Below are 20,189 nucleotides of genomic sequence, written 5' to 3' on the forward strand. Positions count from 1 at the left end.
ATGTGGCAGTGACATCTTAACACCGGTCAAAGTAGAGGACATGTTTAATATTTTCTGTCAGTCTCTGCTCCCATTGCTGGCAATAAGGTGGATAAGCCAAAGCCGCAATGCGATCGTGGCATATAATAGTGCTAAGCCAAATAGCATGTAGTAATCAGTAACCAGGACATTGGTATTTATCCTGTAAACGGGGATATGAATAACCAGATTTCTCTGTGTCCCATGTAAATGTTACAGGCGCCATATCCCGAATATGATCAAAACCGAGATAAGCCTCATAACGGGGATACTTGAGTCCATGCAAACATGTTTTCAAGAAAACATTGGCTGGCGTTATAGCTCAAAGTTAAGTCTGTCCTTGTGTTTCTTTCCAACAGAAAGGACCCCCACTGTGTCAGAATCAGACCCGCCAGAAGTCTTCCATCTCCATTCTCTCTCTAATTACAACTCAAATGTAAACCCATTATCCCTCGCCACGTTATGAGTTACCTCTAGCTATTCTGAAACTCAAAAGAAATGAGGATTTTTGGCTTTTGATAGTCATCGAAGGAAAGCCTGGTGATAACGATTTGAGCTGATGAATGCAATTAGGGAAAAAGTGCTAACAGCATGGCAGTAATTGGGTCTTACAAACTAAAAGGCCTGCCCTTACCCAGCAATTAGAGCAACCTCCTTTAAAGTTAGTCAATTGCATTGCTGTTAATGGTCTATGCTTGGGTGAAGCTTAACAGAAGGAGATACAGTCCCCTTTCAAATTGGCCACGACTCTGTTCCTTATCACAAGGTTTCTGTGCCGTGTTGAAGTTTTAATGTATTGAGGAGTTTTTGAAATGAATAATGTGTTTGTGATGGTGATTCAGTGCTCCACAGACTGTTATATGGGCAGCTGTTTGGTGCATATTGCTCCATAACATTAACTTTGGAATGAGTTGCCTATCTGCAGTTTATGTTTCATAAAGCAGAACAGTGCGATTGTTCAGCTTTCAAACATATTGTTCTTAATGTGCTGGTAGCGTCGCTAGTATTAAATGAAGGAGGGGGTAGCAGCATACTCATTACTCCGATACAGTTTTTTAATTTGTGACTACACGACTTGTCACGGTGCATCATTCAGGTTTAAAACCACTGGAATAACTAGTATAGTTAGAATATTGAATATATAAAGGACATGTGATTGAAATTAATGAGCAAACAGGGAAATCATAGATAGACAGACAACAATGGGAAACAGCCTATTTACCTGCCATGTGCAGAGGAATCACTTTCAAGTTGAGAGAAATAGACAGTTCGATAGGAAGTTAAGGGTCACATAATAAATTGGTTGTTCAGACTCCACCAGACTGCTTCGTGCATCCTCTGTAATGTTCAGGCAGGTGATGTATGTCCTGCTCATGAATAAAAAATAAAAATCTAAAGCAGAAAATCATATATTACCCATCAACTTATCTGATGTGTGCTTTCAAAGAAAATTTCAAAGACACTCATTCTTGAAGAAGAAGCTCTGAGCAATGAGAATATAACATGTTAATACCTAGGGTGAGTCATGTTAAATGCTGTATAATTTTTTTTTTTTTTTTTTTTTTTTACTGTAGCTGAGTGTTTTCTGGAGGGATACACATATGTCTGTAGTGCGTATCATAGCAGTTTAATAGCTTAGGCAAGGACATGATGGAAAATGAAGCTGACAGGTGCAGCTGTACTCAGAGAAGCCTGAGATGTGTGAGTGCAGAACCAATTAGATGGAGGAAAAAAAATACAAGGGCAACCAAAAAACACTGTAAAATAAACACAGTAAAGACTTTCCATTTGTTGAAATTTTAAGGGAAGGTTTTTAAATTCAATGATGTACTTCCATATGCCGTAACAGCACGGGTCACACACCTTTTCTATCTACATTATCCAGTCTGCCACAACAGTGCAGCTTATCCAGATCCGGGGCATCAAAGTTTAACATTAACATTTTCATACAGAGCAGATGGGACAGAGGAAACAGGTATGAAATGATTGTCTGAGCAGATTGTTCAGTAGTTTGAGGGGGTTTGCATTTCAGTCCTAACTACAGTGACTGACTCACAGACTGATCTGTGAGGCCCCTATCTTATCAAGCATATTTGATATTTACAACCTGATGTCTGCACAGTTCCTGTGGAGCGGGGGGATTACAAACTTCAAAGAGCAAGACCAACTGCTGAGTTTATACTGAATTTGAGCCAAAGATTCATAAATAATGTCTGTAAGACACCGAAGGTGTTGATCTTTCTGGTGTGGTCCTAGTTATAAGTTACAAAAGTTTTGAAACAGTGGTTGATTATTTATGAATTTGCCCTGAGAACTCGGGTTTTAACACCAGTATCAACTTAATTTAAATTGCAGCGTGGTCAAGTCAACTGAACTAATGTAAAGTCTTTAGTAGCAAGTGCAATGGATATGACACTAATATCACCCAATGTTTGTTACAAAAAACAGAAATTAATTTAAAACCCATAAAACATTGCTGGGAATCAGAATGTTCTTCTGTATCAAACAGGGCTCAAATCAAACTTTACTTGAATAATCTGATATCGATTCATAAATCCAGAGAACCTTTAGTCACATAATGTTCTGACCGCCCACTCCCATGACAATGATCGACGCTTTGTATAGCCAATGAGATTCTGAACACGAGTATATGCGGCTTCAGTGGGTGGGGTTTATACCAGAAACAAAATCTTGTTGTTGAGAAGACTTGTTGTTGTTGAATAATAAGGTGCATTAATATGACTGCTTTGGGGTCTAGTCTTAATGTCAGCACAATGTTAGAGGGTTCCTTGTACAATTTACAGAATAATTTCTCTGAGATTCTGTTTCATAGCCAAGAAAAATTGGTATTGTAACTGAACCAAATCAAATCAAATCAAAGGGGGACCTTGTGAATCGGAATTGAATCGATTTGGGAAATCAGTGGCAATACCCAGCCCTAAAGTCATCCAGTAATTGTTACTTACAAGTATGTATGGGTAACCTGCAAATATTCCCTACATGCAAATAGCTAATTGGCAAATGTTAATTGTGTCAGTTTAGCAAACTACAAACAAATTGAGGCTACAAAAGTAGCTCAAGTGGCTCAAGTAGTAGCCCACAACTCACTGAATCAATACCACTGTCTGTTAACATCCCCCAAAGCATTATGGGAACTGTCTCAAAACTTCGGTTTCAGGTTTGAAAGCCTGTCTTTGTCTGAAGGGTAGCCATTATTGTCAGCTGTTAAAAACCCCTGTTTCAGATCAATTCCAAGTGAAAGATGTTGCTTTGAGTCGCGTTACGTGTTTGTCATGATCAATTGAAATTCATCTGAAGGATTCTCTTTTTCCTCTGAGGGCTGCTTTTTGTGGCTCCTCCATCATTACGGCCGGTGAAGGCTTTCCACCGGCTCAAACATCTGTCTCTAAATTGGCACATGCTATTATTTCAAGATGTCTGAGAACATGTTGGGAAAGTTTAACATCCTCTCTAAACGCTAATTCCCCGTACTTACTATTACAGATTTGCGGTCCCCAATCGTAAATTTGCCTTAGAAACTGTCCCTTGAAACCTCTTTTCCGTGCAGTTTGATCATATAAATCCTAACGGACATTTATGAGTTCTCATCTGTAGTCAGGCGACGTATGAGAGGAAGTCGAGGAGAAACTCTTTCGCCGTTCAGCCTTGGGTAGGTTCCTCTTTTCTTTTAAAGTAATGCTACGCTTCGGCCTGCTGGTTATTCACAAGAGGCTGGATACTGACTGAATAAAGTGAAATATAAGCTTCTGAAATGCAGTCCATCAATTGCTTTTCTCCATCTTCCGGCTGCGCTCCATGACTTTTCGCCTTCTGGCTCACATCTCCCCAGGAATGAAGTGCAGTGCTGAGTGTCCACGTCGGACCATAAAAACAGCAGCCGAGGCTGAGCATCAAGTTTATGTGAACGGACTGGAGCATAAAATGTAATGGGTGGGACCGTTGGAGTTCTCCTGAAATGGCTTTTTTAAAAGGTTTGTCGACATATTTTTCAGCAAGATGGTCTATTAAAAAGAGGAACATTTATATTGAGCTGTCAGTGGGTGGACGGGTCAGATGCTCCTTTAATAGTGTCCTCAGGCGGCCCGCAATTCAACAAGGGATCAGTGCCAGTGGCTGCCTCACCACTAACGAGAGGATATTGTTTCCAGAGCAAGGTTTGATTTAGAGCAACTGGTTAAATATACCTCTCAGTTAGGAGCGTTGTTAATGTAATTACATGACAGTTTGATTTAGAGGAGAATAATCTCTGATGCTCAGCTATGAATAATTTGAAGCCAAACCATCCTTTTTATTTTCAGACTCTGCTTGTTGCTCTAGTTTTAACGCAGTCTATCGTTTCCTCCGTCTAATGAAGATGGATCTGTCTGCAGCTCAGATCGCTGTGCTTCTGTCATTGCTGCAGAAATGTACAGTTTAACTGGAGACCCTCATCCCCCTTTTAGTTGAACCAATCCTCTGTGTTTCATGACACCGTGCCTGTCACTCAGCTCCGAGAGGCATCAATGGAATCTGCCCAAGATGAAAAACATGGGAATCCAGTTGGAGAGCAGAGATGGCAGCCGTTTAGAGCAGACATGACATCCTCTTGACAGATAACCAGTGTGTGTGCATGTCAGATGAGAGACCAGAGACGGGAGTAGAGGATCTCTGGCTTCTCTTTTGTCTGTCTCTGTGGAGCCCAACATAGACATGGGGAAAACTTGGCATAAAGAGCTATTGATAATGCTTAAAAAAAAAAAAAAAAAAAAAAAAAAAAAATCCAGTATCAGACATGCATTATATGAGTTATACCATGTATTTAAATTATTATACACAGAAGTGGGGTTTAGACCTCATGAATTTAAATGTGAATATTCTCCCTCTACATAAATAAAAGGGCTTGGGTCTTCTGTTGAGTTGGGCAGTCACTGATGTGAACTTAACATACAATGGAAACTCTGTCTGTTCATATTGAGCTCCCTTCCAATAGAAAATATCTAGTTTGTAGGAAAAGTAATTCTGCTGAGATTGTTGTGCAAAGTGTTTTTCTTTCATATCAATATATGTTTTGATCACTTGAGCCCTTGGTCAATTTTGTTGATGGCTAAATATTGAAGCTTGAAGCATGAGATGGAAACCGTTGATTTCTTCCCTGATGTTATATTTCCTCTGGAGTTTTGTTTTCACAGTTATATTTACATTGTTTTCCTTTAAAAAAAATAAAAATGCATTAGTATATGCTTAAGTCATAACAAACAGTCGCCAGGAATGTGTGTCTTTGTGTCAACAGTAGGGTTGGGAACCAAATTTTTTATACATATGTGGATACTATCTTCCACATTTCAACGCCTAAGAAGTACATTTCATGAGTGTCAGGGAGCCAATACAGCATTTACCATACATAAGCTATACTTTGGCAGCTCACCCAAATAAGACCACTATGTTTCAGCTGATTAAATCTTGCAAAGGAACCCCCCCATTTCACTGTTTTGGCCACAGACTTCTCTGAGTTGCATGTGCTCCTGCAACTGAGTGGGGACTAGAGCAGTGATGTGTTGTTTGCAAACTAGTTGCCCCTTTGAGTTAGCTCCTTTCTGTGTGAAAATAATTCCATCAATAGATATTAGTCCTCCCGGAGATGTATATTTGAGGGTGTGCCTGGTTTGATTGACATGCTTGGGGTGTAGTCAGGTTTTCAGGATAGGTGGGCAGGCATAGTCTTCTCAGGTTCTCAGTCGGATCCACCCCTCACTCCACCCCAACAAAATGGCAACCACCAAAATGCAATACTCTGGTTTACACTCTTCCCCTCTAAACTGCAAGAGTCTGCATGCACGTCTGTCACACACAGTGCCACCAACCAACAAAATAAATGCTTTACCTGTGGGAAATACTGCAGTACTCATGCAGCATGCTTGTACCAAGATCTAGTTTGGCTGTCTAACATTACACTTCGTAGAGGCATGCAGGAAAAACAGTTACGCCCAGGGAAACGGCTCACTTCTCAGTGTTGTTGTATTTTGAGGCCTAACTGTCAAAATGTAAAAATGGAGCAAATACAGCAGCCTACGATGCACAATCTTTAGATTTTTTTTTCTACTTTCTAGGTTTCTAGGTCTGAACGTGCATTCAAATACATGTAGTGGCTGTTTTCACTGGAGTACTTGCAGGTAACAAGAAAGAAAATGTACAAAAATGCCTTCTATCGAATCTTGTGTTAAATATTAAAATGAGATCATGAAAAATTTGCATACAGTACCATATGCTAAAAGTGCCGGAAAATCATGTGATGAAAAAGACTATAATGGGTGTTTGATCGTCTACCTGAACACTCCTTATTACATTTTAAGAGACTGTCTAGAGAATGAGTAACTGTGTCAAGACAACACTTTCTTTGCACAGGGCTTTGTGTCTGTGTATAGGTCTTTTTGTGCCTCTCTGCTGCTGCCGCTGCTGTCATTGGATTTAATAACTTCAGTAGCCTTTCACTTATAAGGCTGTATGATTCCTTAAGGGACTCCAATTGATCAGTCAGTGGTGGGCTCTTACATTGTGGCAGCCAGATGAATGGTACTGACATGGACTTCATCTAAACCACTAAAGCATACACTCTGCGAACATGAGAGCACACTCATCTGTTTCTATTTTCTTTCTCTTTAAAGACCGTCCTCAGTGAGTAAAAGATTAAATAATAAAAGAACATTTTGTCTTTTTCACATGGCCTAAGAGAATGAAGGCAGTTGAGCAAGCAATTTATTTTAGAAACTGAAAGTCTCCATGCTGCTCCCTCATTTTATACTCTCGGAACCTTAAATTGGGTTATGATTAGCTTGATTTTTGGTTTGGTTTTTCACACAGGATTACTGAACTACTGGATATAACACACTGCATGTATTCTCTAAAGGACAAAGCCTTGGGTGTTATTCTCCAATTTTTTTGTTCCATCGTCACCTTTTTCTCCGTGGTTTGTTTATAGATAATAAACTCATAGAATTCATCGACAACTCTGTTTAAATAGCAAAATTGCTGGCCAAAGAATATTGAGCCAAGTCAGTCTTAAATCACCCAGTCTTAAATACAGATACTGATCCCCTGGAAATTTCGGTGGCTGTTGTAGCAGACTACATACTGTAGCTGATTTACACAAACTCTGACAGTAATTGGTAACATTGGCTAGAAAGTGGACCCCTTTTGGGTCTGCTATGCTTAGCTACACAGATTTAAGATCTCATTTCAATTTAAAAGGCAATGACCAGTTTTTAGCCATTTTGTCAACTTGCAATTCAACAAGCTGTAAACACAACACTGACGATACAACATTATCATTTTATAAATTGGTAAGATGAAAGTTGCCTATTTGCATATCTAGCACACACAAAGCAACATTTATTAACATTCGAGTCATGTCTCTTTCCACCCGGCAAATTTAAGGCCAACGTATGTTCTCTTTTTAGCTTTGTTTTTGGTCTCCTCCAACTGGGAAATGTTTGTCTCTTATATGTCCACCAGCTTGTCGCTAATACAGTCTGTCTTGTGTTTGGTGCTAGTAAGCTTGTGTATAACAGTGATCAGAGAAGTCTTAAGTCACTGCACACACCCAACCTCGACAGACATGTAGCCAAAAATCTGTTTGAAAAGAGTGAAATAAAGAATTATAATAAAACATTTGGTTACACCTAAGTTAAAAACTGAGTGCTTTTTTTTTTTTTTTTTTATGTATATCTATAAGCTTAATAAGCCCCAGTTTGCGAGCGATCATCTACTCATCACGTGTGGCCTCCAAATTGCATGAAAATTAAAGATTTGTACAGTGATGTAAAATATAAATAATCGTGTTCTTTAAATGGATTTTATAAAATTCATATCAAAAAAAATATTAGAAGCTGGTGGTGCAGTCAGGGTATTGGTCCTGGTATTTTTTTTGAAGGCTACCCAGCTCTGATGTTTACGATCCCTTTTTTTTTTTTGAACACTATTTTGAACACTGTTTGAGGTTCACCATCCTTATATCTTTATAGTGTCTTCCCAGAATCCACATTTGTTTTATCTCTACAATCTTAGAGGAGAGCTAAATTTGATCTTAATCAATATTCATCATGTTCAAAAATATGAAGAATAACACCCAGGCTGATTAATACCAGAATTTCCCTCTGAACTAAACTTCAATTCCGTCTTTCTCGGATGTGAGTGCATTTCTTGACGCGTGCTGGGCCTGATTGTCAGCTCAGCAGGTTTACAGCTGGATAGAAATGAGTCAGTCTTTTCTGAATATGGTAATCCAATTAAACACTGGTCTTGCGAGAGATCACTTTGTGTTTCTCACCAGGCGAGAGGAATGAATGTTGCATAAACCAATACCTCAGTGTGTCTCTAGTATCTCTGCTGCCACATTCACAGATTTTTTTTTAATGTGGCCATTTGAATTGTTTCACGTGGATCTAGTTTTACTGCCCACTCACGTCTCCTTTTAATGACTTTTGGCTGCGTGAAGCTGGCAGCTGTGGTCCTTCATAGGCTCGGTTTTACCTGGAAAATATGCTGCATTTAGCTGTGTTCAGCATGTGGAGGCTTTTGTGTCGACCAAAATGAGTTATCGGCATTCGTCGGAGCAAACAGGATGATTTGAATCATTATTAATTCATAGGGTGTCTCTATTGTATGGCCTACAACCTCTGTTTTTATGGCTGCTGCTGCTTCTGCGGTCGGGCCCTGTGGCCAAGACGTGACTCTGTTTTCAGTGATTTGATCTGCTTCTGCATTCGTTGACTGAAAAAAGCTGACTGGCAGCACGCTGCGTGAGGCGGGAGGGAAACAGAAAATGCCCACTGCGTGTTTGGCTCTCTGTCCCTCTGTGGTGAAAGCACAGTGAAGCTGGACTTGTTGCTTCCTGCCTTAGAGGTTTGTTCCCTGTTTGGTGGCTACATCTGTTCATATCAACTTGATGCCAAAAAATAACATTGGGTTTGACGTTAATTCAACTGAACATTTTTGAGCAATCGATTTGGCCTCCTGGTTACTAGAATCTCTCGCGTGCTTGTTTGATCTCTGCACTTTCAGATGACCAGGTCCTGTGACTTATGGTAGAATATGGTCTAATTATTATGCTTTAATTAACTTTATTAATCATGTTTTTTTTTTCCCCACACAGTTTTACTTCCCTGAGCAGGTTTGCAGTACAGCTGATAACTATAACCTACTTTGTGATTTACAGTGCTTTAGTTCTTTTTAGTTTTCAAACAGTCATTAACCTTTTAAAAACACACCTATTTTTTTAGGCCTCTGCTCGAAAATTGCATACCCATAATAAAAAAAAGAGTATATCTATGCAACCACAATAAAAAATTATATACAAAAAATATTTGTAATAATAAAGGGAACACTTGTGAGATTTGTTCAGATGTCAGTATATATGTCCATATTTTAATAGTAGTTTTGTTAAGTCTTCTCCCTGGTCCCCAATTGGGGGCCTCTAGGGCTTGAAGGGTTAATAATCCGTACTGTTGTTGCTCTGATGTCATTGAATCAGCATGACACTGGTGTAGCAAACCATGAAATAATTGCCCAATGTGAATATTCCCCTGTCTGACGTTATGTCATTGATATTCCATATTTTGTGTCTTTTTTTAATTACCATGTGTCACTTCCTTGATTAACTCACTCGAGGACCGCGAGGGAGACTTGGTAGATTTCATTGTACACTTGTGAAAAAAACAAAACTATATATTTCATGACCTTCACTGTTTCCTTTGGCTGCCCATTGGAGCGTTGAAGCTTTAAATAAAATTTTAAAAAAAATGTCATGTTTATGTATTTGAATTTCTGACATTACAGAGTTTTACTGGAGTTGTAAAGATGTGCGTGATGTTGATCTCAGACAACTGCTACATGTAAAATGGTGACAACAGTAGTAACACAACAACAATTAAAATGTCATCACTTCCAATTGTAATCAGTGACTGTTGTAAAATATCAGCAATTAGACAGTTTTAAATTACTTTATAAATAAATGATCTATGATAATGTCAAATACTGAATATTTAACAACAATACAAATGTCAATTATTAATATCTTTAATGAAATTTATATATTTATTATGCTTGTCGTTTGTTTCTATCATTCAACAAAAGTTTGCGGAATCAAACTGATAACGCAGCAGTTTTACATGGTGTTGGCGTAAATCTTTAGGCCAATGGACCCCCTAAATACACCTTTATTACCATGAACAAATACCGTAAAAATATATTGTTCAACACTCTGTGGGAATACACTTATTTACTTTCTTGCCAAGAATTAGATGAGAAAATCGATGCCGCTCAGCTGAAACTATAACAAGCAGTAAACTAGCTTAGCTTATAGTATGAAGGCTGGAAACAAGAGTAATGAGCCAGCCTGACTCTGTCTAAAGGAAACAGACTTTGCCTTCTAACACCTCGTATTCACACTCGTTACGCATCGGTAATTCTGGTTTGTTTCATCTGTTTAAAAAAAAAAAAAAAAAAAAATGATATAAAAAAGACAGGTTGATGTGTGCAGGACTATACAGTATCTGGGCTTTTACCAGTAACTTGAGGGAGTCCCTTCCGGTTGCCTGGCAACTCTATGGTGCTGATGAGACTGCTCCCAGCCAAGGAAAAGATAAAATTGCACTTTTTTTCAACATACAGATGTATATGGATTGTTTTTGACATCCCTGTAATCTCATATCTGTATTCATGTGTGCTGAAATTCATAGTTTTTATGATAATCAAAGGTCAGCTTGTCCTTTAATCTATAGAGCACAGCTCAGGAACGGCATATTTACTCTTGTTGCAGACACATTCTTGCAGTTCAAACGTGTAGATTGGCTTTCCCAGGATGTACCTGTGTATTTAACAAGTTCCTCTGTCGTCAGTCTTTATCATTTCTGTAAAAAAAAAAAAACTAAAAAAAAATGTTCAGATGTAACATTAAAGGCCCTGGTACTGCCGATGTAGTGGTAAAATCAAGGCTATTGACTTTCATGTGTGCTTTGTGATGTTGTTTTGATGTTTGTTTTTTAATAAAGACAAACTTTGCCTGCGGTCTTAGATAATATTTTTCCTTTCTTTTGTACCTTGTTTCAGACATGTTAAAGTAATTAGCAGTTTTGAAAAGATGCTAACAAAAACTGCTGCACAAAGAAAATGACCCAATTCCAGGAGTTCAGACATGATTTCATCTCGTTGACAGACCTCTTTAGGACTTGATAACAGACTTGTAATAGATGTCTGGTTGACATTGGATGTCTTTTTTGAGACAGCTCCTGAGTGTCACCGTGACAAATGAAACATCCTGTGCATCAATTTTGGCACATGAAGTATTTCTGAGTCAGGTTTGTTGCGGTCGGTGGAGTCGCCCTGTCAGCATTAGAATGAACACCACGCTTCTGTTTTTCTCGTATCCCCTGCTGTGCTTCCATTACTGTATGTTGTGCTTGACTGTCCGGGTGAGGCTGATGCAGCCAGTCATGCAGCTGACAGCTGAACAGTGTGTTGTTCTTGAAGCCTCTCTACCTGCACGTTAGATCAATTGCTTGATTGCCGTAGAGGCTGAAAGCGACCTGTGGCTCTGTGTTCTAAGCCACATGATCAGGTCTGTGATAAGGACAACAGGAGAGCACTTTACACACTGACTGGCGACAACTTTTAGAAATGAATGCGCAGCGCTGTCCCAAACGGTTTCGGTCTCCAGTGGAATTTTTCAAGGGCTTTCTGCTCTGCTCAGAAAGCCCTTGAAATGTTTTTATTTTTAGTTGGAGGACAAATTACTGTATGTCCTATTTATGTATATATGGCCTATATAAATACAATTTTGCAGAGATCAGCAATATTGTATTCACAAACTTAATGTTAGCTTGATCTTTGATTTATAGTCATTGGTATACTTTTAAAAATTGTGAATATCTAAGTTTCTAATAAATGTTCTTCATGCATAACCAGAGTTAATCTATTCAGGCCTTTTTATTATTCCTTAATTGTGGGTGCATGTGAAGGGCAACTGATAGATTAAACAGATCATTTCCTTATCCACATTAGATTTTCCTGCTTTACATAACTGTTTTTTTTTAGCAATATGAAAATATGTTTTTGAAAAACCAAATGCCTGCAAATGCAAAAATGCTGCTTTTTAAAAATAAACTCAGGGGCTATGGTTCTCTTCTTCCTGCCTGCCTTTTGTCATCACGTTAGCAAGTGTCTATGTGAAAGATGATATGAAGTCAAAGCCAGTGGGCAAAGTGACAGGTAAAATAAGCAAACCGAAGGGAGAGTGCATCCCTCGACTTCCTTCTTTCTTTTTTTTTTTTATGCATCAGAGGATTCACAACCTGCAAATTATTTTAAATTGAAATGGCATTTTCCCCCATAAAAGTAATGACAGGTTCATATTTTCTACTTTTACATGTTCCCAACAAACCTGTGCAGAGTGCTGAAAAGTTCACGTTGTTTGTCACATACTGTTTACTGCAGTCAGTTTACTCACTGCTTGTCAGAAACATGGCTTTCATTCTTTGTCTGTTCATTTTAAAAGCTGTTAAACTTCACTTTGCATTAAAAATGCAAAAGAAAAAAGACTTTCTGCTTTACAGAGTAACAGAGTCAGTATAGCTCATCTGTTCCCTCAGGTGGATTACTTTTATGTTGTCCATATGTTGTATTGTTTCAAGTTTGGTAAATTAATTCTTCCTGCCCAGAATTTGATCTTTTTAAAGACATTTTAGGTTTTGCAATAACTTTGCATGACAGCTTTGCTCTGGTTAATGTTAGAGGAAAACTGTGATAATGGCAGATAAACTAAAGGGCTAATATTTAGTTAAAACTGGGCATCTAAAACAGTTAAGGTTTTGTAATGGTTATGAAAAATGCTTGCAGGGAATGTGGGTCTGTGATTGGATGCAAACTCAAGTCTCCCCCATGCAAGTCGTAGGAGCAATGAAACATGTTTTTTTGCCTCCATATACAATAGTAGTATATCTTGGAATAGGAAGCACAGGAAATCAGCCCATTTTCTAACTTCACTGTTAGCCTGGTCATAGCATTTAAGTAGCCTAAATTATATCTTTTTTCCAAATAATAAAGACACGTATTATGATCTATTCATCATTATTTAGGCATACAGCAAATTTAAGTTTGGTGACTCTCAGACCAGAAGTGATTAAGAAGATAAAAAAACAAACAAGATAATAACAAGGACAACCAACAATAAGCTGTGTTGTTTTTCTGTTTCTGAGTAAAAACAGATACAAATATATCCCATTAAATTAGAATTTGAATTAGATCAAATTTTTGTACATGGAACTTTCACTCCATCAGTAGCTCTTTTTGTCATGTAGGAATTATTGTTACTATCAGGAAATCTTAAAATCTACAATTTGGGATTACAACAGGAACACTGAATCAAATGGTGCTTCTTACTGAATTGCTGCTCATGAAGTTTTGCAAATTGAAGTTATAAAAGTGATTTATATCAGTCAAATTTCCATTAATTGGTCAGTGAGACGCTTCCCCATTTTTTTGTCTCAAATAACTTCACAGCCTCTAAGATGAAGGTGTTTTACTTCAAAAATGAGATAGTAGTTTTGTTCTTTTGCTGTTTTTGTTGTATTTCGTAAAATATGTGATGAAAGTATTAGTTTATGTCTATGCTGCCAAACTTGTGTCCTTTTAGGAAATAAAATACAGCAAATAAACATCTAAAAGATTCTTCGATTATTATCAGTTTAAACGTATACAGATTCAGGTTTTGCATGTTTTATGACCCAATCCAAATTCCAATCATTTAATGCTGGAGGACAACCTGGGTCCTCAAAAACAAAGGCTTTACTTCTGCTGTACTATGTATCTAATGTCCGAGCAGGTGTTGTAATAGAACATTGGGAGATTCCCTATTTTTCCCTCTCTAGCTCTGTGTGGGATCTGGTTGCATATTGGTATTTGTCAATCAGGGCTTGATGAATATGATTGTAGGACAGAGTGCTTTGCTTCAGAGTGGTATTGATTGGCTGAAGGGTTGGGCCTTGTGCCACTTCTCATTAGCGGCCTCTGTCCTTCCACCTTTCTTTGGCTCTCATGTCACCCTCCTGCTGACGTGGGTGCCTGCTTGTTCAAGCTGATGGTAGTCCTAAGTGCTTTAATAAAAGTGTATTGATCACAGGGCTTTTGAGCCATTTACATGGCTACCTGGATAGTCACGTGCAGAGCAGACAACAGCCAGCCTCTCTCCTTCATGTATGTGTTATACAACAGTTGCTGCCATTGATGGCATAAATATAAAGGCTGGTTTGTGCGAACAAGGTGACGGGGTGACCTTGGTTGTTAGACAGACCATTTTACAACCAGAGAATCAAAGGTTCAGTGGTCATCCCATCACTGCCGAGGTGTCCTTGAGGGAAACATTGACCTTTTACCTGCCCTCAGCGGCAGCTCTGAAATGTACGTAATCATGTTTTTTAGACTTAAAAGGGCGAGTATTTCACCGAAAAGTAGATGTGTGTGAGTCGGAAAAATTATTTAGGAGCACAACGTGTGAGTAAAGAGTACAACCTTCCATACTCTGTTGTTACAAACATGTCCGCTGAATACAAGACAACTAGGATTATTAAACCAGAACTGAATGAGTTTGCTCCGAATTAGCAAAATGGTGACGGCCAAAATCCAAACTCAAGGCTTTGTAACAGCTTTATGTTATAAGGTATGGTAGTTAGTGTTTTTTCTGATGGACACCAACTCCTCTAAATGATGGAAATGATCTGACAAAAGACAAGAGAAATCGACCAAACAGGGGAAATCTACTGCTGAGTTCACAGCATAAATTTGCATCAGCACCCTGGGTATTCCATTGAAGCACCCGTGGGCGGCTCCAAATCTGCCTTTTTGTATTACTGGATGTATTCAAACACACTGTATGGCTATGGCAGGAAAAATGCCCATCATAAATAACTAAAAACTGGTTTATTTTCAATAAAATCTTGATGATAATACCTTTAAATTCTTTCTTGAGTTTTTTTTTTAATACGCTTTCCCTGCTTCCATTGTGTCTCAGTGCCGGCACCCAGTATGTAGTTACAACAGTAGTCAGACAGTTCATGGTTGTTTCTACTCGTATTGATCGATACTGGGCTGACCACCACACCCTGCTCTCTGACCTCCCATCCTCTCCACACTGCATGGTGTTTTGGGGTCCAGCCTCCGAGTCAGCGACCTTGGCCAGCAGTTCCGGTTTTAATCAGCAGCTCTCTCCACACGGGCAACCCTAACCAGCTGCTTCCTGCACCTTAATGAGCCGAGAGTCCCAGGCCAGACCCAGACGCTGCCCATGCTGTAGATCTCCTTCCTGCTGTTCTGCTCGTGGTGGAGCGGGCGTACACACAGCATTACTACATGAATGAAGCCCTTCAACTCTTTGAGTGTGACATCTGGTCCTTGACGCTCCTTCTTTTTTTTTTTTTTGAGTAGTTATATTTCATAGTGTAATAGACGATTATCTTTTTACATCACAGTCTTTATTTGAGATTTGTAGCGACTGGCCTTTTAAAACAACGCAGTACTTTCTGTACACAAATTTGTTTTCCCTCACAATCAGGTGATTCACAATAATTGTCTTTGCCCACTCCACCTCCTGTGATTGCCTATTGTCCATGCGCATCTATCTCTTAAACAAACTTTGAATATTCTATCCAAGCTATTCCAACTTTTGAAATTAACTTTGACCGGGGGGCGTGCTGGTGGCTTAAAGATAATCACATCAAGGGCATGGAGCCTGACCTGTTTTTGCATCAGTAAGTTTCTGCTCAGTGAAAAGCACTCAATCGGCAATTGTTGTCTTGCCTTTCGTGGGAATGTGAATAGCACCTTATTGATTGGAAGCAAAATGTTTTTAATGTTGTAGATGAGATTTCTGGATTGCTAGCTAATGGGAAGATGGAAGCTTGCTGCAATCTATTTTCAAGTCAAGTTCCAAATTGAAAATCTTTACAGGCATAATTAAAGCTTATCTGAAAGGAATGTCAAAACTTTTCAGATGCTTTTTTTGGGGGGGATTTCTTTCACTCATCCAGTCCTGATTGTTATTGTATAATACACAAACATGCTCAGAATTGTGACAGGTCTACGGAGTCATGAATATAAAATAGACAGTAGTATTGATGTTTGATCCAACCTAATGGCAGTGAAAACAGTGTCCTTGTAATTTATATTGTGATGTTCGTTCACATAAATAAGCAGTCCATAAATGTTAATCAAGTCATTATCTTGAGGTACATATGCTCTTCATGTTATGTAATTGACCACATCGGCCATACCCCAACGGAGAGCTTCTCTTTTTGTCCTCTGGTTGGTGTGCCGGGTCAGTGGATTAAGTATGTTGTTCAAGGATATGTGGACAGTTGGGGCTGCACTGCGGTTCAAAGCCGGGCTCCTCCACTTGGGGGATGTCCTGGATTTAAAGTTGCGATTGTGTTCACGTTTGAAACAAAAATTCACTGAGGAAAGCGTCCTCGTAGACTCCGTTCGACCTTCTGTAGTGCCAGATTTATTTACTGACAAAACAAGAATCTCAGTGATCATCTCTATTGAACATTTGCTCAGAACTGCATGTTCTACACTGTATGAACACCTTGTGGATCTCTACATAATACATGGCTGGTTGGTGAGGTTTGAACACCTTAAGCATAAACACGGGAGATTATTAGAAATGAGTGGTTTGATAGATTTATTAGCTGGATGACTGCCAGCATATTTCAAAACAAGGCTGTGCAGCTTCCCTAAAGGAAAACATGAGCATTTTAGAAAATATGATTGGTTGCTTTCATACAAAATATCCTCATATCTGTACAATAAATATGAATCCACCACCTGCAGCTGGTTAATTTATCTTAATTAGTACAAAGACTGTAAATAGGGGCTAAGTGTCAAGTATAATCTCAGGGAAGACAACCAACAATGAAGTGAGCGCTCTAAGGAGCCAAAGCCTCATTTCGTGTATTATTCTTGGCCACAGACCTTTACTGTTGTTGAAAAACCTTAAAAAAACAAAACAAAAAAAAAAAAACCACATGTAAGCCACACTGTTGCACTGTTGGGTATTATATTCATTCTTTACCATCAACATGCACTGTATTACTTTATTTTTAGCTGATCCACATACATTGTCCTACTGCTGTAAATAGTCACCAACAAATGCACTATTCACTCCTGTAATAATGATATAATATTAAAAGTAATAAACTATATTTTTATGGCATCTTTCATACATCAAATGCAGCTCAAAAAGCTTTACAGGAGACATTAAAACAGAGACATTTAAAATGGAATAATGCTGGTAGTAATATAAGTTAATAACTACAAACAAACTTTAGATAAAAACATCTAACTTTACTAAAAGTAGAGAGAATGAGTTGTTTGCTAAAAGCTAAAGTGTCCATCTGTTGTAGGACATTACTTTGACTATATTAGAAATGAAACTATGTATTTGTGACCAGTTTTGAAAAATGTTTATCTTCAGTAGGTAAATAAAAAGTTTAAAAAAAAAAGTAAATAAAAATGACCTAATGCTTTTCATATTTTAATGTGATTTTATGGACTATTTAAAAAATATACAATAATACCAGCATTATGCAAATCTATTATACAAATTAAACAAAAAAATGTAATGGTTTTATACATACATAAAAGAAACGATACAAAGAGGTGTATACAAACCACATCATTACCGAGCTGTGGCTCTATTGTTGTGGTGAGAAACATTAAAAACACAAAGTGGATTTACTGTCGTATGCACTCTAACCATCGTGTATATTTGTGCTTCCAGTTCATGTGAAAGCAGGAACCTGCGAGGTAATTGCTGCACACCGATGCTGCAACAAGAACAAGATCGAAGAGAGATCCCAGACTGTCAAGTGCTCCTGCTTCCCCGGACAGGTGGCGGGAACAACGAGAGCGGCTCCATCCTGTGTAGACGGTATGCCAGGCTTCTCATTACAGTTTTGGTAATGATTTGAGACCAGCTTCTGATTAGGCTGGAAATGTGGCACGGTGCAAATCTGTCACACCTGTCACTGTGCCTCTGGTGCTTATTCCACTGATTATTTGGGTACGAGAGGTTTTATTGTATGAAAGAAGAAAAAAATACGGTGTTGAGATTTCCATGATCCTGCTGTTGTGTCACCCAAAGGCTCATAATCTTCCAAATCGAATCACCGACCAGTTCATTTACTCCACTCTTTGTCTGTTGAGCCTGTATCAGACGTGTTCAGCGGAGCAGACAGAAGGCCAGGTCATTTAATATCATGCCAAAAGTGGCCTCAGTTACAGGTGAATCGATCCCTATGTCCCCTTTTTCACTGCAATAGCTCTCACAGGCGCCTCCTCAATTTTGACAGTTCTCTCTTCACTTTAGAAATGTCAGAAGAAGCTCTTTCTTCCCTGCAGCCCTCCTCAAAGCAACACAAGACCTTGACGCGTCAGCCTCCTGTGTGCTTTCTTCCCCCTCCTCCATACAAACATGCACCCTCCTCACACTGAACGTACCTGCCCACAACACTCACTGGCCTGACATTGACCCATAGCCTGTAATTCAGACCTGAAAACACACCGGGGCAGGACTGACAGGTCTCCACCGTCAACCACAGATCAAGACCCTCTCTTCAATCACTGTGATGTATACAGAAGCCGAAGGCCCTTGTTGTTGCTTCAGCCAGGGCAGAGCCGCACTGCCCTCTCAAACAGCGTGTTTTTTTTTTGTTTTTTTTTAACTGTTTTTCTTCCTTTATTTCCCTCACAGCATCCATAGTTGCACAGAAGTGGTGGTGCCAGATGCATCCCTGCATGGATGGGGAGGAGTGTAAAGTGCTGCCAGATCTCAAAGGATGGAGCTGCAGTACAGGAAACAAAGTCAAGACAACCAAGGTGGGTTCAATTCTATATTTGCGGGCAAATAGTGGATATTCTTAAGGTATCTAACCCTTGATGTATAGATTCACAAGCATTTGAAGAGTTGATGACGTCACTACAAATTCCTGGCCCAGAAATAATAGTTGTAACACAATGTGATCTTGGAATAATAGAGGAGCGTCAGGGTAAAAGAAAGGAACAAGAGCTAAAGTGAGCACTGAGATTTTTTGTATTAACTTCAAATGAGTGCAGAGCAGAGTAGACAGAGTGGGAGGCAGCGGGAGAGGAGGATGTGACTCACAGGGGAGAGTCAGTGAAGTGTGTCTTGAAGTGATCAGCTTACAACACTAGAAAGAGATGAGGTAAGTTCAGCTATCTACATATTTAGCTACACACCCATTTTGTTGTAGAAGTCAAACTACAGTGGGGTATTGTATTTTACCTAAGCTGCTAATTGGGTTGAGCCAGGTAGATCAGCAACCCAGGAGCCTGTGGGACAGAGCAGGATGTACTGGTGAAACTGTTCCCAAACCAGCACCAAGACATCCCCTCCCATGCATTACAGTTAAAACCAAAGAATTCTGAACACAAAAGACAAGTGTCAGAATATGTTAAGTTGTTATATGACATTTTTGAACCTGCATTGTTTAATCCAATTATAGTTGAGACTGGTTCATTGTCCCTCTTGATACAATTTGTTTCAGACTCAGCAGTCATACCGGTGTGAACAAAAGCACCTACTAATGAGCAAAATCAACATATGAGAGCAGCTAGTCAAAAAATGAATCTCAGTCTGACCTCGACTTGAAACAAAGTTTGTTGTCTTCTTCACATCAGACCAGTGAGAAGATTGAACGTTCTCACGAGGCTTGGAGTTCGCCTAAATTTATTCTCTGCAAAAAGAACTAAACCAAACCACTGAACTTATCTAGTGTTTCACACCAGGTCAAACAAACTGTATGTAGAGGTCGGTAATTCAAACAATTTGTGGTATGTTTTCTCATTTGGTTGGATTAATTTATTCTGGAGTGAAAGCTGTCTTCTGAAATTTGTTGTGGACTCAACCAGCGGACTAAGACTGCCTGAAAGAGGAAGACGATGTTCTGGATCTGCTTCCAAGTGGTCTGTTTATGAATAGATTAATTAATATTTTCTTACTTAGCCCACATGGACTTAAAAAAATTATACTTATATTATCTTCAGAAACAAGAGAAGACAAACAGAAAATACTGCACACGTGTGTGAACCCTATTATATCAGATATA

The 20,189-nt window shown here is 38.9% G+C and overlaps 1 protein-coding gene across 2 annotated transcripts in view; it reads left to right on the forward strand.

The window, feature by feature from the left end:
* tafa3a (TAFA chemokine like family member 3a) overlaps positions 1-20,189 on the forward strand; it is an 89,398-nt gene that overhangs the window by 61,149 nt on the left and 8,060 nt on the right. For both annotated transcript variants that reach the window (XM_069148342.1, XM_069148333.1), the window contains 2 exons: positions 17,843-17,992; positions 18,815-18,939. In XM_069148342.1, the coding sequence (XP_069004443.1) occupies positions 17,843-17,992; positions 18,815-18,939 (275 nt within the window). The remainder of the gene's footprint in view (positions 1-17,842; positions 17,993-18,814; positions 18,940-20,189) is intronic.

The sequence above is a fragment of the Embiotoca jacksoni genome, unplaced genomic scaffold (genome assembly GCF_022577435.1).
Source record: "Embiotoca jacksoni isolate LCO1_2020_lvr unplaced genomic scaffold, fEmbJac1.0.p SCAF_1, whole genome shotgun sequence".
Taxonomy (NCBI): Eukaryota; Metazoa; Chordata; class Actinopteri; family Embiotocidae; genus Embiotoca; species Embiotoca jacksoni.